This window comes from Urocampus carinirostris, chromosome 19 (assembly GCF_059441175.1).
Source record: "Urocampus carinirostris isolate Australia breed hairy pipefish chromosome 19, RoL_Ucar_1.0, whole genome shotgun sequence".
In the NCBI taxonomy this organism is placed as follows: Eukaryota; Metazoa; Chordata; class Actinopteri; order Syngnathiformes; family Syngnathidae; genus Urocampus; species Urocampus carinirostris.
Window position 1 is genome coordinate 19,345,064 of NC_142367.1, and position 22,535 is coordinate 19,367,598.

A 22,535-nucleotide genomic window follows, 5' to 3' on the forward strand; every position below is an offset into this window, starting at 1 on the left:
ATGTACTACTGTACTTTATCATGTAAGTTGACTCAGTGCGTCATACTTACTTACCATTTGGTACTTCTCACCTCAGCATGTTGGTCATTATTTGACTTTAAAAACATATTTATCCCATTTAAGACATATAGTAAAATGAAGTTCTCACCTGATTGAGGTCTTCATCGTTGAGCAGGTGAGATTCTCGAGGTTTAAAACAATTCTGACATTTGTTCTTATTAAAAATGTTAGCTTGGAATTTTCGACAGGGGTTCTCTTTCACCGACATGGTTGTCTGAATTTGGGAGACGGTGAGCAATATTCGATGTTTAAATTATTTCACAAAAATGTAGAGAAAAAGTCCAGGTTAGGGGTGACACGAATGTGCGCTTTAGGTCACATCCACGCTGGTCATCGTGTTTCAGGAGAGTGGGTTTGAGGAGTAACTAACGTTAACGCGTTAACTTCTCGCACCCTCTCGTTTCGCCAAGAAGTGGAGACTAGTACAGGTGTATTCAATCCCTCCAGGTTTTCACTCAGCGAGGAGTCGACGATCAGCGTCCGACACACTGCGGTGGTCCAGGCGGGTCCAGTCGGAAACCTCCATCGCCAGGGGGGACGACGACGCCAACTTAGCGAAAGGGAGTCTGAAACGTCTCCGCCTCCTTTCTCCTCCTATCTAAAAAGTGACAGTACGTTCATACGCGTTTAACTTCCGTTCTGGCATGTTCGGCATTTCAAAACACGCAGCGGGAAGGGGGACTCCGAAATCGCCGCCGAGTTGGGTGTTTTCGTCCTAAAATCCCCGTCTTTGGCTGGACATCGAGTCGGTGCAAAGAAGGGCGGGGTTAACTCTGTGGGAGGTGATGAGTGACGTGGATATTAGCCAATGGGACGCATGAGAGCTAGGACTCTCGGGGAGAAGACCAATCGGTCGCCTCCAACGTCCCACCTTCCTCAATGCTATGTGGGCTTTAAAGGTGATCCTTAAACATGGGTCGCGGGCCTGTACCGAACCATGGGACGTTTGGTACTGGACAGAGGTGGCAAAATGTACTTTTACTGAGATTACATAGGTTTAAAATATAAAGACTGGCCAAACTACATGTTGTGGTTTAAATCATTTTTTAAAGAGAAAAAACAACAACAACTCTCATATAAATAATAAGTGGCAATCTTATGGAAGTGGCAATCTTAAAGTCAAGTAATGTTTATTTGTTAAGCCCATCATCACAAGAAGTCTCCGCCTCCTTTCTCCTCTTATCTAAAAAGTGACAGTATGTTCAAACCTCATATTGTTAGAATATAATGAAATTGTGAATGTATTTAATTGCTGTTAAAAGTGTTGATAAAACTCATATTGTTGGGATATGATATCATGAAATTGTGTGTTTAATTCCTGTTAAAACGTTGGAAAAAAATGTTAAAACATCATATTGTCAAATAGAACGAAATTGTGAATATGCTTAATTGCTGTTAAGATTGTCGAGAAAAATTGTTCAAACCTCACATTGTTTGTTTGCCATTAATAGTGTCAATAAAATTGTTCAAACCAAAAAAATAAATAATAAGAAGTGCATCGGCTATTGGCTAATGACTCCCCAGCTAACAGGCTCAGAGACAGTTTCTTACCCAAGGCCGTGACCACCTTAAACAAGCACAGTAAACTGTGAAAAATATATAAATATGCCCTATGTATGGAAAAATCTATATTCATATTCTATTTTTCTACTCTTATTTGGGAAATATATTTCTGCGAATGTTATTGCACTATTGCTCTGATGCACTTAAGCCAGTCTACGAAAACTACCTTATAAATATAAATATTTGTCTATATGTCATGTTTTTATCCGATTTAGTTTTCTTTTACATATTTTATTACTACCTTGTTGTCAATGATAATTTCTACAATGTTCATCCATCAAAATCAGGGGGATGATAAAAATGCATGTTTGTAAACGTTCATTTAGAATTTTTAGTGTGATTGGTTGTAATTTGAAATGCATTCACATCCCAATTGATTATGTGCAATTATTACCCTAGTTTATTTCTATTTAGGATTTTTATTTTTTTATCAAGTCATGTTCATTTGTATAGCCCTTTATCACAAGGATGAAGATCAGCACCTCCAAGTCCGAAATCATGGTTCTCAGCCAGAAGAGGCGCTCCTTCCGGGTTAGGGATGAGATCCTGCCCTAAGTGGAGGAGTTCAAGTACTTTGGGATCTGTTTCACGAGTGTCGGTAGGATAAAACGGTAGATCAACAGACGAATCGTTGCAGCATCTCCCGCCATGCGGACCCTGTACCGATTTACTGATCTATGCACGTTCCTACCCTCATCTAATGTCATGACCTGTGGGTCATGACCGAAAGGACAAGGTCCTGGATACAAGCGGCTGAAATGAGTTTCCTCCGCAGGATGGCTGGGCTCTCCCTTAGAGATAAGGTGAGAAGCAGGGTCATCTTGTAGGGACTCAGTAGAAACCGCTTCTCCTCCGCATTGAGAAGACCCAGTTGAAGCGGCTTGGGAATCTGATAAGGAGGCCTCCGGGACGCTTCACTTGGAACGTGTTCCTTGCATGGACGACCCAGGACACGCTGGACAGACTATGTCTCTAGGCTGGCCTGGAAACGCCCCGGGATCCCGTCGGTTGAGCTAGATGAAGTGGCTGGGGATAGGGAGGTCTGGGCTTCCCCGCTGAGGCTGCTGATCCCTGCGACTCGACCCCGGATACGCAGAAGAAAATGGATGGATTGATCAAGTAAAAGGTTAACAGTCTGTGTAACTGGGTCACAGAGGGCAGAAGGAAAATATAAAGTGTTTAAAAAGGGCCAAAAGACCACTGAGCCCCCTTGATGAAGATGGTCTCTGGCAGGACACAATGTAGGAAAAAGGAAGTGTAAAAGTTAAAAAAACTTTTAAAAAATTGAAGTGAAGTGTCTTCTGAAAGACGATTAGACCAAATTTCGAGGGAAAAATAGCGAGTAGCTTCCCCCGAAGATAAAGCTGCATTTCAAAAACAAAAACTGAAGTATTTGTTTTTAATTTCTCTCTATAACAGTCTGCCAAAATATGAGATTACAAACCGGGGCACAGGAAAGGACCAGCAACACTCCTGCCTCTAAAAAAGCACTTGTGATTTCAAACTGCTGACGAATAAAAAAAATCCATCAAAACCTGAGACAACATTTCTGATTTCTTGTCTTCACATTTGTTGAGCTTACTCACGTAATAATTTCCGTTATTTTTTCCTTTAGCTGATAATTTCTTGAATTATCTGTTCTGTAAATCCGTGAAAAGTCCACAAAAACAGGACGAGGAGACACAGGAAAGGTGACAAGGGTGTCAAAACATTCGCTAAATGTTGGCCGCACTGCAGGGACGCAGTCAAAACATGTGATTTCATGCTAGTGGATGAGACAACCAACCGAGGGATAGAATTTAAGGTCCAGACATTGTGAGGGGGAAAGGTAGGTACAAGGTTGAGTGCATGAAGTGAGAAAATCAAGGCAAACGAGTGGGTTGATGTTAAGGGTGGTTGGAAAATTCAAATTAATGATTCAAAGAAGGGAGGTTAGGAAGGAAAAGTACAACAAGGAGAGTGTAAAATCAGTTAGTCATTGAGATACAAAGGTGTGAAAATTGACCAAAAGGAAAATTCCAAGAACAGCTAAAAAGTAGAATTGTCTGAGATCATAACACATGGTGTCATGATTACAGATGCAAAGCACCTGTGCCCGCTCATTTGGTGCCAACCGCCGCGGGTTCTGATTGGCTCCTTGTCAGTATTTGAACCCAGTCCTGTCTGTGCCTGTTGTCAGTCCGTCTACGAACCTCAGTGTATACTAGGCAAGCCTTTTTCTACCCTGAGTCCCACCTGTGTCATTTTTGCTCCCCTCTGTCTCCGGCTACGACCCGATTTGATCCTGACCAGGTCTGCACTCCAGTCCCGACTTACGACACGTTTTTGATTCCGACCACGTCTGCTCTCCCGTCCCGGCTTACGACCTTTTTTTCCATCCTTGACACCGCCATCGCTCGCTACGGAAGATCCACTTCCGTGTTCGGATCACAATCCGAGTAAAAGAGCAACCTGCTTCCCGTGCCAAGCGAACACCGGAATCGTAGGCGCAGTCTTCCGCTTTCCTTTCATAAAACTTGTGAGAAAAGTAACGCAATTGGGTCCTGTTTCCGTTCTTGTCCTGACACATGGATGCTTTGAATACCCTTGTGATCGACCAACTCTGACCAAGCGATAGCAAAGGGCACCCATTCAAATTCCAGCCTTTTAAAAGTCAACATAACTTCCCTGCTGCTTTCTTTCTCATATCATTGAAATTTGCAAAAAAATGGTCTCCGGGCAGAATAGAATAAGCCACAAAGGGTTGTCTTTCTCTCTCCATGTGCAGCAGAAAAAGTCATCATCCGTCATCATAAACAAGCTCTTTGAGGTCTCACATAAAAGCCCAAAAATGAAAAAAAAATGAAATACTTTTTGTTGCGGACGTCTGAGCGCGGTTCCTTGGGGACGAGAGCCAAAAATATCCACAAAGTGGGCGAACAAACACAGGCATCAAAAAGGCCACTTTAGCTTGTTTTATTTTTGCGGCGCATGAGCAGAGTTTTGTGAAAAAGATGTATTTTCCTTTGCCTTGGAAGCCATTTTTCATGAATATACTAATATGACATCATCACACAGTATAACAGTCCTTTGTTATGACAGCTAGTACAGTTTTTCTCACCCATTTTCCAGGTAAAATCTACAAATCACATATTAAAGATATCTAATCGTACCCCCCAAATATCTAGATCTAAATATCCATCCATCCATCCATTATCTGCACCGCTTATCCTCAGTAGGGTCGCGGGGTTGCTGGAGCCCTTTCCAGCTATCTTCGGGCAGTGGGCAGGGGACACCCTGAACTGGTTGCCAGCCAATCGCAGGGCACATCAAGACAGACAACTCTCTCGCTCATTCACACCTAGGGACAATTTGGACCGGCCAATTAACCTAACATGCATGTTTTTGGAATGTGGGAGGAAACCGGAGTGCCCGGAGGAAACCCACGCAAGCCCAGGGAGAACATGCAAACTCCACACAGGAGGTTCGATCTCATGACCTAAGAACTGTGCCGCACATGCGCTAACCTCTGCGCCACCGTGCTACCTGATCTAAATATCCTCAGATGATTTTTGTTACTATGATTTTCCAAAGGCAAGTACAATACGAGGCATCAGTGAGCATGTTGCTATGCTCTAATGGTGATTTTAACATTAGAAGGTCCAGTTTGAGACCTTCCACATTGGTTTGATAACACCCCATGCAGAGAAATTTTCATTATTCCGATTTAAACTCAATTAAGTCCACAGAATCCTTCAACAATGAATCAAAAAGAGGATAAAACGTAGGTTTTGTTACTCTGCCGCGTTGAAAATCATAGGCATTAAATAAGAGGTTTTTTTTTCAGAGGGAGGCAATATTTTAAAACAGATTGGCCTTTTTCTTCATGTCGTTCCGTTTCCAAAGCGGAAGCATGTCAAATTCTTTCATCGCCATGCCGAAGATTTCAAAGAAGGAATTTTGGGACAGGTGACGCTGAAATTAAAGAAGTAATACAGTTTCAGTTCAACTTCTATTAATCAATACAATTTCTTTTCAATCCCAACAGTCACATTTTTGCAAGATATTGGATTCAATCATGTTTGCATTGAAATCTTACTTTCTTACAGTTGAATTTTTCTTTTTTTTTAATAACTTTTTATTTCTCACACACATTTTGACAGAGGTTTGATTCCTCCATCATACAGCAACACAAACACAAAATATATACAATTGACATGCCCATAAATAATAAAAGAAACAACAACAAAAAATGTTAATACAATAAATAAAATAAAAAGTGAGGTGTTTAGACATCAAGTAAAAATTGTGTGATAAGCTTCCATCTTTTCTCGAATTAATCTAGTTTCAGTTGAAGTATGCAGTGATTTGTTTTCCATAATGTACATTTGTCATTGTTTTATGTCAGGAAGTTGTGGTTTCAGCCAGGACACTGTGATCATTTTCTTTGCTACCAGAAGCATAACCTTTAGTATATATTTATGTTGACCAGTCAATAACTCTTCTGGCAAAATTCCTAATACGTAGGTCACTGGGTCCAACCGCAACTCCCAACCAGTAATCAATTTTATTTCTGTCTGAATACTTCTCCAGAAATTTAATATTACAGGGCAATTCCAGAAAATATGCGTAAAATCTCCGACCCTTCCATTTTAAAGTTACATTTTGGCTTTTTTGCTCCAATCAGAATACTAATCTGCTCAGGTCCTTTCAAATAAGTATACTTCACATTCCTTAAACAAATCAAATTCAAAATTCAACGTGAGTGTTCGTTTACCTAATATAAATATTGACTATATTCTCCTTACCTCTAATCTTGTTCTGTCAACTTCTCTTGGAAGTTTCACGCGCCCCCTGTTGGCAACTGTGAGCATTTCATATGGGTAGACCTTCACACAAACAAGACTTGAGTTAATACAATCTGTATGACACTCAAAGTAAGAAAACTAAGAGTAATTACTGCAATCCATGAAATGGTTAGTAGCATTTGCAAAGAACACAAACAAGTCTCCAAGCGAGCGCAATACTTGCTTTTGGCTCCAGCAAATTAGGCATTGACACTCCTCGGTCCATTCGTGCAAATGGGTGCGGGCTGTCATAGAGGAACTATAGACACAAGCAAACACTTGCAATTGTTAGAGAAAGAGAATACGACGAAAAGCAGCAATAAAAGCAGTACAAGATTGTGCAGTTAATAGAAATGAAAATCTGGTCCACAACAAAAGTACTTTTGAGTCAGTTGCATTGCAAAGAGGAATTCTGTCACGTACCTTGAAATCTGGAAAAAAGGATAAATATGGTAAATTGAGAATAAAAACAACCAGAAGGGATTCTAGAGGTGATGGTTAACCAACAGACCTTTTAAGGTGTCACCGCTGCTCTGGAGGAATTCGGTAGATTGTGGCTGGGTAGAGAACCAATTATAAAGAAAAGATTAAAACTGCACACCGTTGGTCTACCAGGTGTAATAAAAATATACAAATAAGAGAACCATATGGAAAGCTTTGCAGAAAGAATAAAGTGTACATTTTATTATACTGTAAATATATTTTACCCATACCATTTCTTGAAAATAACAGCAAATGGTAAAATTTCATATTAAAGTGTCATGATTACCGATGTGAATCACCTATGCCCACTCATTTGGCACCAACCGCTGCGGGCTCTGATTGGCTCCCAGTCCCTGTCACAGCTTTTTTTTACCCTGACTCCCGCCTGTCCCGTTTTTGCTCCCGTTTGTGTCCGGCTACGACCTGTTTTGATTCCGACCACGTCTGCTCGCCCGTCCCGGCTTACGACCAATTTTTGATCCTGACTACGTCTACTCTCACGTCCTGGCTTACGACTCGTTTCCGACCCCGACCACGTTTTTTCTCTACCTTGTTCAGCTACCGACCTGTTTTACCGTCCCTGACACCGCCATCGCTCGCTATGGAAGATCCACTTACGTATTCGAATCACAATCTGAGTGCGAGAGCGACTTGCTTCCCGCGTCCAGCGAACCGGATCGTGGACGCAGCACTTCCTCTTTCTTTCCATAAAACTTGTGGTAAACGTTACGCAATTGGGTCCAGATTCCGTTCTGGTCGTGACATAAAGTTGAATTTGGGGAATTCTCTTGTTAAAACGAGATTGTATTCCGTTGTAATTTCTATAGCATGAGTTAAATATTTTGTAGTATCATTACTTTTTTTCTTATTTCTTATTTCTTATTGCCGTATAGATCATTTATAACATTCCCAAACAAAGAAAATACGCTTCTCATGAAATAACTTTAGTTCTATTAAATGCAGTGGATGTTTAAAACATTTTCTCAGAATGACACAAATTTTGATACTCAATTTCAAGTAGTCAGCCAAAAAAAAAGTCTTATTTCACTTGAACTGATTTTGTAAAGTGACTACAGATTCCTTACATAAAGGAAATACATATAGCCACATCTGGTATCTGTGATTCTAGTCATTGCAAAAAATAGAAATGTGTAAACAAAAAAACATTCTTTTTTTCTTCAATGGACTAGATCCAAAGCATTTTAGAGGCTACAGTACTTCTTGTAATTGCAGCCTGGATATATAAACAAGAATATTGTGCTTTAAAATTGACTTACTGGATTGAGGCCATTGCAACCATACCCGGGCAATGAGGAAGTTTGTGTGGAGTTTGGATCTATGGCAAAGTGAAACAGAAAATGGATGATAAAGGTATATCATTAGAAGTTGGAGACATCAGCCAAAGAGGCAAAAAGTCATTCTGGAAAAAAATGTTTGAGAGAAAACACACTACCGTACTTACCTTGTTGTTTGAAAATTGGAGGTTTTCGGTACATGTTGAAACCTTGATCTGTAATAGGACAAAACAATGTATAAAAAAAAACAAAAACAACTCCTTATCTGGTTAAAAATGCTATACAAGGAGCGAGATATCGATTCATTTTCATAAGTCTTTTGACAGCTAACCACTAGATGGCTGTGTTGCTATGGAGATGCGGTGAATAATTCCCATTCCTATCCCTACTTATTTATTACCTTAATAAACATTGTTATACATGTAAAAAAATTTAAAACGAAAGACAAAACACAAGTAAATGATAAAAGTAACAAAAGTCGATAGTTTCCGGAGATTTTCATGTTATAATTATTCACCTGAAAATAGTACAATTACAGAAAATTCCTTTTAGTATCCAGCAATGTGCAGTAGGCCTTTTTATCAACTTATTAAAGATTGTTATACATGTAAGGATAACATGTGACCTGACATGTAACATATTTTTTTGCGTACAACTTTGGGAAAAGCCCACTAAAAGATTTGAAATTATTAATATCCTATTATTATTGTATTCACAAATATTTCGATATTCTTAAATATGCAGGTTATGGCACAGTCATTTATTTGATGTAAAAAAGGCTCACACTTCAGCAAGGGTGTGTAGACTTTTTCTCAGTTAAAACGAGAGTGTATTATTACTACCTTGTAATGGTAAAAAATATTTAGAAAATGTTGATTTTATAAATGGAAAAATACGGGAACCATAATGGAAAAGGGTATTTTTTTAAAAATAAAAACACACCTAAGTAGAGAAATTTGCATTTATTTTACATAAGGCGCTAAAGGGAGCTGACATAATTATCCGCTATCTTGCTGCCAAGGCTAAACAAGAACCTTATGAAAATGTGGGCAAAAGAAAATGAGAGTAAAAATGATGCAGTTTGGTCATTTTGAGCCCCCCCAGTTTATGTTCTCTGATTGGCTCCCTGTCCCTATTTAAACCCACTCCTATCTGTCCCCGTTTGTCAGTCCGTCTGCGAATCTGTTTTTACACGGCAAGCCCTTTTTCGACCCTGACTCACGCCTGTCCCGTTTTTTGCTCCTGTTTGTCTCTCGCTACGACCTGTTTTGATCGCGACCACATCTGCTCTCCCGTCCCGGCTTACGACTCGTTTCCGACCCCGACGTCTTTCTCTCCCAGTCCCGGCTACCGACCAGTTTTCCGCCCCTGACACCGCCATCGCTCGCTACGGAAGATCCACTTCCGTGTTCGGATCACAAGCCGAGTACGAGAGCGAACACCGGATCGTGGGCGCACCCCTTCCTTGTTCCTTCAATAAAACTTGTGGTAAACGTTATGCGAGTGGGTCCTGTTTCCGTTCTGGTCTTGACACAATACAGAGAATACACACCGTCCCTTCAGGTTTGAGGTGTTTTTTCAGTGTTTTATTTTTTGGAATGGGGGGGAATTTTTGAATTAGGGTTTTCATATTGGAAAAAAAGCCATTTTTGCTAAAAAGTGACCCTACAAAAAAGGAGTTAGTGTGGAAAGCTTGGTCATAAAAGGGATCCTACCTGGCGAATCGGGTTCTAAGTGACGACAGGCAGAGGGAGCGGGCAAGGTGTCGTTGGTAGAAAATAAAGAGCCTATTTGTTATCCCGGAAGAAGGAAGGGAGTGGAGGAGGAAGAAAACAAGTGTAAAGGCAGCCAGGTATTGAGAATAGGTGATGGGAAGGCGGGGGTCAATTCCCGACTGATGCGATAAAAAAAAATGGCTAGCTTTACCTGGCCGGTGGAAATGTTGCGGCGATCGCGTTGGCGTGTAGCTGTGGCGGCTGTACGACTGGACGCCAAAAGATCCGTGGCTGGCCGACTTGGGGATGCATTTTCTCAACTCGTAACTTTCCTTGATGGAGACGCAGGTTGATTATGGCATCACGTTTATTGATCGGGGTGGAAAATTTACCTCTGTGGTCTCTGAAACATTTGCCAGGGACTAAAACAAATGAATAAATACATGTACAGAGTTAGTCGGCATACATCAACTTTAAATCGTCATTTAAAGGTATTCCCAAATTCTTAAACATGCAAAATGTGGGGAAATAGTACATATTTTTGCATTAAATTTATTAATATTTCATTGGTATATTCCAATTATTTTCCAAGCTAATGCATGTCTTGTTTGTTATCATCCTGAGCTGTGATGTCATTGGAAGAACACCATTACTCTAGCAGGCGAGTCGCCGTATTGTTTTACGAGTTAATTAGTTGAAGACGTTACGAGTGTACTAAGAAAAATTTGGGCAGTTTTTGTGGAGAATGCCAAGGCGTTGTGTTGCAGGTGGATGCAGTATTGGTACAACCAATGGCGAGCAACCAAAAATGGGAGAACAGGGAAAAATAACACAGGGAAAGCCGCCAACGGGGAGGCTAACTGGGACCAATCAATGAAAGGCATCCGTATACTGGCGGACTAAAAAACATCCAGTGAGCAGCCAGGCTAACCGGGAGCCAACATTAAAAAGTGGCAGTGGCATCAATGTGGGAAAATAGTACATGTTTTTTTTGCATTAAATCTATATATATTTCATTGGTATATTCCAATTATTTTCCAAGCGAATGCATTTTAAAGACGGGATGTCTTATTTGTTATCATCCTGAGCTTTGATGTCATTGGGAAAACACCATTACTCTAGCAGGTGAGTCGCCGTATTGTTTTACGAGTTAATTAGTTTAAGAGGTTACGAGTGTACTCAACACGTTTTGGCAGTTTTTGTGGAGAATGCCTAGGCGTTGTGTTGCAGGTGGATGCAGTAATGGTACAACAAAGGGCAAGCAACTAAAAATGGGAGAACTGGGAAAAATAACACAGGGAAAGCCGCCAACGGGGAGGCTAACTGGGACTAATCAATGAAAGGCGTCCGCAGACTAGCTGACTAAAAAACATCCAGTGAGCAGCCAGGCTAACCGGGAGCCAACATTAAAAAGTGGTAGTGGCAACAAAAGCAGAGCCGGCCAGGAATAAACCAAGGGACACGGCACTAATACCAGGATAGCCGGCTAATCATCACACAGTGGGCAGCAGACGAGTGCCAACCGATAGCAGACAAAACAGAAAAGCCCTCGTTAGCCTCGACGGTAACCGGGAGCTGGCCAAACAAAATTCTGTCAACGGCGACACACGCGGTGAAAAACACAATCAAAAAGCAACAATCGCCTACCTGAAAGGAGGCGAAAGCAAACAAAGAAAGCACACTGCAACGGCAGCAGGTAAACTTACGCTACGGAGGTTTTGTAGGTCACGCAACTTTGACAACAATGATTTCAGCAACAGAGTAAGCAAAGTTCCAATTTCTCCAAGCAGAAATGACCATTATGCAGTTACCAACAATCGCTGTCCGTTTCAAAGCTGCCTCACATGTTGTGTTAATGGGTTTCGCCATTTTGAAAGTGTTGTGTTACTTCAATGACGTCATAGCTCTAGAAAAAATATGACAGATGCGTCAACTTAGATACTAAATTTCTCGAGTCCCCCAGCACGTGGAATATTTTGAAACATATTTGCAAAATTCCAGGGAGGAACATTCCATTTTCTGTACCTATTTATAAAAAAAAGTTTTTGGAATACCTTTAAAAATAAAGAGAGAGTTTTTTTCTACATTTAGCTGACGATTAATCAATGTTACCTCGGCAGAGCTTTTTCCGTGGCCTCTGCCGTCCAAAGTAGCCGGGGCGACGATGTCGCTCTTATAGGACATCATATCCGGATGCTCAATGTCATAAATAGCCTTGACTCTGGGAATGGCTGCTAAATCTCGGTAATCAATGATCTCATCGTCTACTTTAGCCTGGGTCGGGGAGGCACAGTAAAGAGTGGGGATGTGGAATGGGGGTGGGAGGATAGGAGAAGGACACAGAAGGTTGAAATATAATGGGAGGATTGACATAGCGGGAAGTTCAAAATTGTAACTTTAATCCCAGCAGTCTTGTATTGTTGAATCCAGTCGGATTGGCGGGATTAAAGTTCATTTCAGGACACAAAAATACAACAGGTAAGGTCACGCATGCTCTATAAACAGAGGGTTGACCCAATAGCCTTTGCTGTAACAACTGTTGGGTCAAAAATAACCCAAAAATGGTTATAATGTGCATTTAATGTTCAATAGGAGTAGGCTGGGGTCTAAAACACCTAAAAATAATAGTATTCTTGAAAGAGTTAGGTAAAGATAAATGATTTTTTTTTTGTAATATTTCTTCATTTTCATTTTTTCCCCAAACAAATCAACCTTTTGTGTTTCCCTCAAAGTAAAGTGGAAATAATTTAATAAATAAAAAAAACGTTTTTACCAAAAACCTTCTTTTGTTGGATTACTGTCCCCTATTGAAATGAACAGACCTGTGTTCTAAAATCAGTCAAGATTTAAAAAAAAAAAAGGGTCAAAAAAATGATCTGTGTGTTTTTTCATGGTTACATCATCCAGTTGGGTCCAAAACCCTTTAACAAAATTTATTTGGGTCTGTCCTCTGGTTGTTTTTCCCTCCCTGATAAAACACTATTCAAATAAAAGAAAAAAGTCCGATCGAAAATAACGAAACATTTCTAAAAAAAAATGGATAGATCCTGGAATTAGTCTCTTCCACTTAACTGGCCCTCTAAACGTGACTATCATTTGACTTACACAGATGGAGCGACCAGGACTTCCCGGCGTGCATGAACCAGATCTGGAGCAGGAGCTTTCGGACGAAGTTAGAGTGGACTGTGGGAGGAAAAGCTGAGTCAGGTCAATCCAGCATCCATCCATCCATTATCTCTGCAACGCTTCTCTTCAGTAGGGTCGTGGGGGTGCTGGAGCCCATCCCAGCTATCTTCAGGCAGTGGGCAGGGGACACCCTGAGACAGGTTGCCGGGCAGTTGCAGGGCACACAGGGACAGACAACTCACTCGCTCATTCACATCTAGGGACAATTTGGACCAGCCAATTAACCTGACATGCATGTTTTTTTTAATGTGAGAGGACACCGACACAAGCACAGGGAGAACATGCAAACTCCGCACAGGAAGGCTGGTAGCTGGATTTGAACCCATGACCTCAGAACTGTGCTGCAGACACGCTAACTCCGCTGCTGTCGTGTTGCCCTCAATTCAGCATATACTTGCATTTTCTTGTGTGCACATGCCAATAAGTCCATTAAGTCCATTAAGGCAATTGGAAAATGGAAACCGTGTTACAATGAATGGGTTTGAAAAAGGAAGAACACACTCATGCACTTAACATTTTCTAGTTGTGCTTTTATTATAAAACATGAAGTGAGCATTATTTCATTTAGTGCCATGGACAACTATGCTTTTCTTATTGTGGAGATTATCTATAACCAGGGTTGGGTAGGGTTACTTAAACTTGATTACTTTCAATTACTTTTGGATTACTCCAATACCAAATATGCTAATAAAAGACAAAATAAACTAAATATGAATAAAATTACTTAATTTTGTTCAGGCTTGGGGACAATGTTCCCTGTATTAATTCCTTTAAAAAAAATCTCATTGTCTTTATTTTTTTCGAGCTGTTCCTTTTTTTTTTGTTCTCTATTTACTTTTTCCCTACATTTCTTTCTTTCTTTTTTTTCAAAATTTTTCCTTCTTTTTTTCTCTTCCTTTTGTTTCTTTTTTCTCAGCTTTTAACTACTTTTTCATGTTGGTATTTTTTTTCTTTTTTGTTCTATTCCCCCCTTCCTTTAAGTCATTTTGTGCATAATTTTACATAATATTTGGTCATGTTGGGATTAAAGAAGCAAAACCAACCTGAAGAGCCGTTTAGGACCCGAAAGAGCCGGTTCCTTTTTAGTGAGCCGAGCCGAAGAAGCCGGTTCTCGACATACTCTACTAACTTTTCTCAACTTCGTTCTACTTCGACTCGACTTCAAAATACCGCATTTAGGACACAATGTCAGGGGAACCTGTGGATTTTTACCTTCATGCACTGTAACTTTGACTTAAGTCGCTTCTTAATGAGTAATTTTGAGCCCTCATTTTTGTGCGCTGGCTAGATTTTCTTGTGCGCTGAGAATTGGCGAGCAGTGCGCAATTGCGCACGCGCGCGCTTAGAGGGAACACTGCTTGGGGAGTAACGGAATACATGGAACGGCAAAAATGATGTTGGCAAGCTGTTTGGATTTATTTTCATTTTGTTTTAGTTTTGCCGGAGATCAAAGAGATCAAAGCCAGGAGAGAAAGCTTACCACGTGTTGTGAGTCATCATTTTATTCATATTTAGTTTCTTTTGTCTTTTATTAGCCTATTTGGTATTGGAGTCATCCAAAAGTAATTGAAAGTAATCAAGTAAAAGTAACCCTACCCAACCCTGTCTATAACTATGGCAAGACAGAAGAAAAACTGCAAATGCCGCTTACGGGCTTAACCTTCAGTTCACCCGAGGGGTAAAAGAAATCAAGACAAGGTGTTTTGGCTCTTTCGACCTGAGGAGAAATCAAACTAGCGTTTCACTGATAATTTCATAGGAAGCAGAGCTTCCGGTGGTAAATCCTTACCCTGTTGCTATGGTTGTTTCCGCTGCTCGCTCTGCAGTCCGGGTGCCACACTGTGGATCCTGATCCAAATAGAAATCTTAGAAGACCGATTGGCGCTAGTGTATTCGAGGATCTGACTATATCCAAACCTTGCAAATACATTTCTTCCCCTTCTGTGAATGTTTTGTCACATCGGCTGCACCGTGCACATTCCGGGTGATAGTTTTTTTCCCCTGCCTTTCAGAAACAGAAAAAAAAAACTTGTCAAATCATAAGAAAAATACAAATTGGAGAATTTGTTCACATGCTGGTCTTCACCTCTAGGACTTTTCCCGTTATGAACTTCTGACATGCGTCACACTGCACCCCGAATTGAAGTTGGTAGTCCTTCTCACAATACGGAAGGCCGTCTCTAAAGAAGAGCAAAATAAATTGCTATTTTTGGTCGAAAGGTGCCAGAATAATCGAAACATTGTTATTTACTTGCTGATGTACTCCCCGCTCAACATTTTCTTGCAGATGTTGCACTTGAAGCAGCCGAGGTGCCATTGGCTGCCCAAAGCTAGCAAAGCCTGCCCGTTCTTGATGTCGCGACCGCAGCCTTTGCAATCTACGAGAGCAAACGCACACTACGTTGTCGACAGGTTGGTGTTTTTCCTCACCTGGTTTCTCTGTGCCTCACTCTGTCTTTTTTTTTACATCATTCTCTATTTGAGCGTCTGTTTTTCATTTTGTTCTCATAGCGTATCTTGTTTACATTTTCATTTATGAAAGGAGCTAAATAAATAAAAGTTATATTTCATGATTTGACTGGCTGATGTTTTGCTACGACATATTGGCATGATTTAAAACTTAAATAAGTGTAAATCCATTTACCCTTTCTTTGCTAAATAACAAACAACTAGAATTGTCTTGACTGTCGTTTTCATTAAGCGAATATTGTTTACAAAAGGTTTAGACGTGCCACACCAAGATAAACGTGTAGGAAAGAATTAAATGAGAAAAATAAGATAAAAATGTCAAGAACCAGAACAGGATCAGGACCCAAACGCGTGACGTTCTCACACAAGCCTTTTATTTTACGGGATATGGGGAGTCATGCACGTTAGGCAGCGGTCTGGCGTGGAAAAAACGGGAAGCCAGAGACCGACGAGATCGATTCGAATTGCCCGAGTTGATATCGGACAGATGGGGTCGATACCGGACAGGACGGGACAGACAGGATAGATAATGAATCAGGATATCGAAAATCAACAAGAGAAACTAGACAGGAACAAAAACGGGAGAAAAACGGGACAAAAATAGACGAAATCAAAACTGGAAACCGAAATTAAACTGGACAAAATAAACGGAAACAATACCAGAAAGGAAATACCAACAGGAACAGGACCGACTCGAAACCCACGTCTTGCGGGCCTGACAAGGGAATCGTGACACCGCCGAGCTTAAAATAGACAGAAAGCCAATCTGTTAACAACCCGCAGCTGGCGCCACACGGGCGGGGCCAATTGGCCGTCACAGCAACCATGACAAAAGAATGTTTGGATAAATAGGCAAAAAATATTTAGAAGGTACTGCTTGGAGACTGACCTAAGTTGTAAGTGCAATAAGAGTATTTAACCTGCTATTTTTTTATATATAATGATTCATTAGATATATTTCAAAATGAATATTAGTTCAGTTTAACATTCTAGAGAAAAATAAAAAACAATTGTTGGTTTCGTCCGTACAATTTCAGAAAAGGTGCTTTTAGTATTTACCAAAATAAAGCAAATCACTGGTTTCAGGGTGAAACAATTTATCTCCAAAATAATCAAAGAGACCTGACAAAAACTATAGTTACTGAATACATAGTAAAACAGTACACACATGTGTAGACGCATCAATATTATTTTAAATATAAAATATAAAATTGAACAAAATGTAGGCTTGTGAAGGTCTGAGATCAGCACGATATTGGATTTTTATTTAACATACAAATAATCTAACAGAAAAGACAATAAAACATGGCAAATATTTACTGTTGGGAGGGTGAAGATTACAAAAATAATCTAATATGAAAATAATTCCCGATTAATTTGATTATTGATTTTTTTTATGCAACAGTTGTTGCATATCTATATCACTGACATTATTTTCACAACAATGACATTTAAAAACGTAATTTAACTTATGTTGTTAGCTAACTAGTTGGATTCTGACGCAACTCATTAGCTCAGGAGGTGGAGCGCTTGAGATCAAGAGGTCTAAGGTTCGATTCCCGGCTCCTTGGGCAAGACACTGAATCCCTAATGCCCCCAATAGCAGGGAGTTGCCTTGCATGGCTGACGGTGCTATTGGTTACCGGTAGTTAGTGTGTGTAAAAGGGAAAGTGTGAAGCACATTGTAAAGCGCTTTGTGAGGTCTTCATTTATGAATGCAGACCATTTACATTTACTCAATGATTCGATGGGCAAAAAGTTAAGCCCAGTCGGTCTCATTGCATTGTGTTGAGCGCAATTGTTCGCTTAATCCTGATGTCATGATTACTGATGAAGGCACCTGAGTCTGCTACTTTGGCGCCAACTGCCTCGGACGCTGATTGGCTGCTTTTCTCTTTCTAAACCCCCGTCTTCCTGTCAACCATTGTCAGTCCATCTGCGAACCTCAGCTCACGCAAGGCAATCCCTTTCGACCCTGATTCTCTCCTGTCCTGATTTCTGTTTGATTCCCGGCTCCGACCCCTTTTCTGAACTTGACTACGTTTTTGCTCCTCCGTCCCGGTCATCAATCTGTTTTTCCCCGCTCCCGACACTGCCTTCACTCGCCACGGAAAAACCACTTCCGCGTCTAGGTAATCTGCTCCCCACAATCAACAATCTACGGATCGTGTATACCGTAAATTCCGGACTATAAGCCGCTACTTTTTCCCCAAACTTTCAACCCTGCGGCTTATTCAGTGATGCGGCCAATTTATGTCATTTTTCTAACGGCCGCCAGCGGCGCTCGAGTACAAAAGGTAAGATTTAGACCGGTGGAATATATGCGCCGAGGAAGACTGCAACTTCTTGGCTTGACTAGCGGCGAGAAATCTTTCACTAAAACCGGCCGCATGCGAAAGGCAACTTTTTCGCAAGTCTGCCAGTGGATCCTGACAGCGTGGGGCAGCATCAAAAAATCCACCATCGCCAACAGGTTCCGAAAAGCCGTGACAGAGAGGAGGGCACACCAGCGACAGCGAGTGAGGCTGCGGGACCGTGGGACGACGTCTATATGACACTATTTCTTTCTGACACTGAGGAAGACGACTTTGATGGCTTCAGTTTAAAGGAGGAAGATAAGGACGGTTTACCGTGATTTTTACAAGTACGGTATGTTTTTTTAACAGACCCTTTTACTGTGTTGTGAGTGTGTTGCTAGCGTGTTGCTACCTGTCACAGGCACCGTTTGGGATGAAAGATATATTATTATTGTTAAAGCTTTGAAAACTCTCTCGGTGTACCGTCTTTTTTTGTAAATATGTGTAACCATGTATAATATGTATTTGCAACTGTATATTTTTGTAATGTATTTATTTATATTTATTTTGGACACTTATTCTGATACGTTTTGGACGGGCGTATTAAAAAGAAGGGGGCGGACCGGTAAAGGTGAGTGTTTGTGGACACGGCGGACAATAGTGGATATATATTTTTCCCACCCCTACGTTTGGAAATATACAATTTTTTCTTTGGATTACTTTCACCGGGAACCGGACTCTGCCGGTCTGCATCAAACCTTAAGAACCGGTATCATTTCACGTTCATTTAGCCGGCTGTGATTTTTGGACTGTGTACTTTAATGAAGGATATTCAGTTACAATCGCGAGACCGGTCTGGATGTGGGCGCATGCGGCTTATATACAGGTGCGGTTTGTGTAAGTACAAAATCGGTTTTCCTCTTGAAATGTGGTGGGTGCGGCTTATAATCAGGTGCGCTCTATAGTCCGGAATTCACGGTACTACCCTTTCGCTTCTTCCTAATATAACTAAGAGAAACGCACGCAAGTGGGTCCTGTCTTTGTTCTGGTCCTGACACCTGAGACTTGGCTATGTGGCTACTGTACTCACCGTTCCAAGTGAGGCAAAGTCAAGCTCAGGGCATCCTGTGCTGAGTCAATGTTTAGACACACTCTCAATTTAGGGGACATCTGTGCTGCACTGGGACCTGATAGTATCTGTGCTGGTAAAGGGATTTTATCTATGAATGGTTGTAGGTCTGATTTTAAACACCCTTATATGTAAATAATGTGGCACATTTATGCATATAAATATCTGTTTCTAAAGAATTTGTTTTAGAGTATTCCTCTGACACAAAGATGAACCTACTGTTGGGGTATCTGATGCCAGTCGGTGGAGGAGTTAAGGGGTCAACACACCGCTGACAGATGCACTCTTTCCCACTAAACGTGACGCAGTCCCCGGCAGGAAACGGTTGCCTGGAGAATAACAGAGAAGACACCTTTACCATTCATAATCCAATCATTTAGTTTGAAAACTGTATATTCTTCAGTTAATATTACTTGCAGATGGTGCACACAAAGCAGGTAGGGTGATAAGTCTTGCCCAAGACTGCGACCACGTCTCCCTCCACAAATCCTCCGCAGCTGTTGCAGACAGTGCCATGAAGCCTCTGGTAGTCCAGCGGACAGAGGCACTCTCCGTTCTTCACGAAGAAACCAGACCGGGCCAGGTCGCAGCCGCAAACTACGCATACGAGAAGAAAAACAGTCCGTTTCTCTTTCTTGGCAGAAACAGTACTTCAGTAACAAGAACGGATGCTTGTATAAAAACGATTGTGGCACGGATTTCAAAGAAATAAGCGGTTACTTACTGTCAGGGATAGACATTATTAAAACTATTTAGTGGCTATATTTGCACAGATAAAATACATGTATATAGTTTCATTCTACATAATGGTGGAAGCAAAGAACTCACTCCTTCTTGGCTGAGGTCCAGAACAGAGAGAGGGATTGTTTATTAACGTCAGAGGAATCAGTACAGACAAGAACACGATTTCAAAATAAAAGAATACAAGAGTGATAAAAGTACAAGAGATATAATTACACTCATTGTTGAAACGTTACTTTATGTGTGTGTTTGTATGAGAAACATTGTTTTTATATTTAGTAATATAAAAACAAGCTAATTACCTTGAGACAGAAAATCAAGAGATTTACATTGAAAACCTGACATTTACGAGCTTGTCAACTGAGCAAACAAGGAAGATATTCAAGCAGGTTTCCCAGTTTTATGAATTTACACAATGAGCATGTCAGGACCAAAACGGAAACAGGACCCAACTGCGTTACGTTTCTCACAAGTTTTATTAAAGGAAAGAGGAAGGACTGCGTCCATGATGATCCGACGTTCGCTAGGCGCGGGAAGCAAGTCGGTCTCGTCCTCGGATTGTGGTCCAAACACGGAAGTGGAGCGGTGTCAAGGACAGAAAAACAGGTTGATAGCAAAAAGGAGAGCAAAAAACATGGTCGGGGTCAGAAGAGGGTCGTAAGCTGGGACGGGAGAGCAGACGTGGTCGAGATCAAAAACGGATCGTAACCGGGGACAGACGGGAGCAAAAAACGGGACAGGTGGGAGTCAGGGTCGAAAAAAAGCTTGCCTAGAGTAAACTGAGGTTCGCAGACGGACTGACAATTGGTGACAGATAGACTTGGGTTTAAATAGTGACAGGGAGCCAATCAGAGTCCGAGGCAGTTGGCGCCAAAGGACCGGGCACAGGTGCTTTGCATCAGTAATCATGACATAATGAGCATGCTCATACTTACATGATGTTTGGATTGTTGGCTAGCTTAGCTTGGCTTTAATGCTAATTATTTTTCTTATCAACTTGACTAATACTGTACGAAGAAAAAAAAATCCCGGCACACATAATATAATAATTTACTTAAAGTGATTGGAAGGGGCAAAAAAAGCCACAGAGTGTTGGATAGCTTTGCCAACTTTTTTCCCATAACACCTAACAACTAAAAGAATCCTAGCACACCAACTAAATTTTCAGTTTAAATAATTTATAGATTGTTTAAACTGCGCGTGTGCGGCACAGTTCTAAGGTCATGAGATCGAACCTTCCAGTGTGGATTTTGCATGTTCTCCCAGTGCTTGCGTGGGTTTTCTCCCACATTCCAAAAACATGCATGTCAGGTTAATTGGCTGGTCCAAATTGTCCCTAGGTGCGAATGAGCGAGTGAGTTGTCTGTCACTATGTGCCCTGTGACTGGCTGGCAACCAGTTCAGGGTGTCCCCTGCCTACTGCCTGAAGATAGCTGGGATGGGCTCTAGCACCCCCGCGACCCTACTGAGGACAAGCGGTGCGGATAATGGATGGATAGATAGATAGATAGACAAACGGACGGACAGATAGATATAGACGGATAGATAGATAGATAGATAGATAGATAGATAGATAGATAGATAGACGGACGGACGGACGGACGGACGGACGGACAAACAAACAAACGGACAGATAGAGATATATAGACAGACGGACGGACAGATAGATATAGACGGACGGACGGACAGATAGAGGGATAGACAGACAGACAGACAGATAGATAGATAGAGAGATTAAACCTGGTGATAAAATATCGAAACATATCGTTAAAATAAAAATTACAAATAATGAATAAAAACAAAACAACACTACAAATAAAAATAAAAACATAACTACAGTCCCTAAAAACTCAATAAAACTAATAATAATAATAAATACATGAGCGTTTATGTTCCTCCGATCTTGTTACAGTAACACCATCAGAGAATGCATTCAAATGCCACGGCGTGTCTATTTCCGTCTTGGGGTCAGTCAGCACTTGAGCATTGTTTGCTACAATAAGAATATGTGACGGCACAATTTCTCATAAAATATTGATATAAAATGCTTCTCTATGTGAGTATTGGCAATCATCTGCTTTTCTACAGATCCCCCAAAACAATAACAAGAAAGTGAAAACAGTTTTATCTTCCAATACAAGATTCTTATCCTTCAGGTGTTACACGATCAATAACGTGAAATCCGATTGGCTGATAAATTGTACGTACCGTAAATTCCGGACGATAGAGTGCACCTGATTATAAGCCGCACCCACCACTTTTTAGGTGATTGGCCACTTTTGTACTAACACAAGTCGCACCCATGTATGAGCCGCATGCGCCCGCATTAAATCATACGACTCAGTCTCAAGTTTAACCCATACCAGGCTGTAAGTTCCACAATTATAAATTTTTTTTGGGTTTGAACAAATTTATTGACACTAATAACAGCAAACAAACAATAATAGGTATTAACAACCCTTCTCGACAATCCAAGAACCACAGTTGGCGTCCTAAATGGAAAATGATACCCGTAATTAACGTATGATGCAGACTTGTAAAGTCCGGGTCCCGATGTAAGTCATCCAAGGAAACAAAATGTATATTTCCAAAGTTAAGGGTGGGAAAAATATATATCCACTATTGTCCGCTGCGACAACAGACAGATCTACCGGTAACTCAGCTTTACCACACTTCCCATCAGCCCGCGTTTGCTCCGCCCCTTCTTTTTGATTCGTCCGTAGAACACATAAGAGAATAAATCTCTAAAATAAATACATTACAAAAATATA

General features: G+C 40.9%; 2 protein-coding genes across 9 annotated transcripts in view; both read right to left on the reverse strand.

Annotated features, from left to right (window-relative positions):
* mpripa (myosin phosphatase Rho interacting protein a) overlaps positions 1-793 on the reverse strand; it is a 39,736-nt gene extending 38,943 nt beyond the window's left edge. For all 5 annotated transcript variants that reach the window (XM_088324314.1, XM_088324315.1, XM_088324313.1 and 2 more), the window contains exon 1: positions 149-793. In XM_088324314.1, the coding sequence (XP_088180440.1) occupies positions 149-268 (120 nt within the window). In that variant the 5' untranslated portion in view covers positions 269-793. The remainder of the gene's footprint in view (positions 1-148) is intronic.
* A 3,770-nt stretch (positions 794-4,563) lies between these two features.
* LOC148347619 (actin-binding LIM protein 1-like) overlaps positions 4,564-22,535 on the reverse strand; it is a 34,716-nt gene continuing 16,744 nt past the window's right edge. Inside the window, exons 3-20 of one of the 4 annotated variants that reach the window (XM_088323223.1) lie at positions 19,437-19,620; positions 19,243-19,352; positions 15,380-15,506; positions 15,215-15,308; positions 15,046-15,133; positions 14,918-14,976; positions 13,048-13,125; positions 12,055-12,216; positions 10,335-10,364; positions 10,154-10,274; positions 9,943-10,014; positions 8,395-8,442; positions 8,210-8,268; positions 6,961-7,006; positions 6,873-6,880; positions 6,634-6,708; positions 6,411-6,491; positions 4,564-5,577 (exon numbers count right to left, since the gene is read on the reverse strand). In XM_088323223.1, the coding sequence (XP_088179349.1) occupies positions 5,464-5,577; positions 6,411-6,491; positions 6,634-6,708; positions 6,873-6,880; positions 6,961-7,006; positions 8,210-8,268; positions 8,395-8,442; positions 9,943-10,014; positions 10,154-10,274; positions 10,335-10,364; positions 12,055-12,216; positions 13,048-13,125; positions 14,918-14,976; positions 15,046-15,133; positions 15,215-15,308; positions 15,380-15,506; positions 19,243-19,352; positions 19,437-19,620 (1,556 nt within the window). In that variant the 3' untranslated portion in view covers positions 4,564-5,463. Of the gene's footprint in view, positions 5,578-6,410; positions 6,492-6,633; positions 6,881-6,960; positions 7,007-8,209; positions 8,269-8,394; positions 8,443-9,942; positions 10,015-10,153; positions 10,275-10,334; positions 10,365-12,054; positions 12,217-13,047; positions 13,126-14,917; positions 14,977-15,045; positions 15,134-15,214; positions 15,309-15,379; positions 15,507-19,242; positions 19,353-19,436; positions 19,621-22,535 lie in introns of those variants that run through there. The other 3 variants (XR_015847907.1, XR_015847908.1, XR_015847906.1) reach the window with 3 other exon arrangements.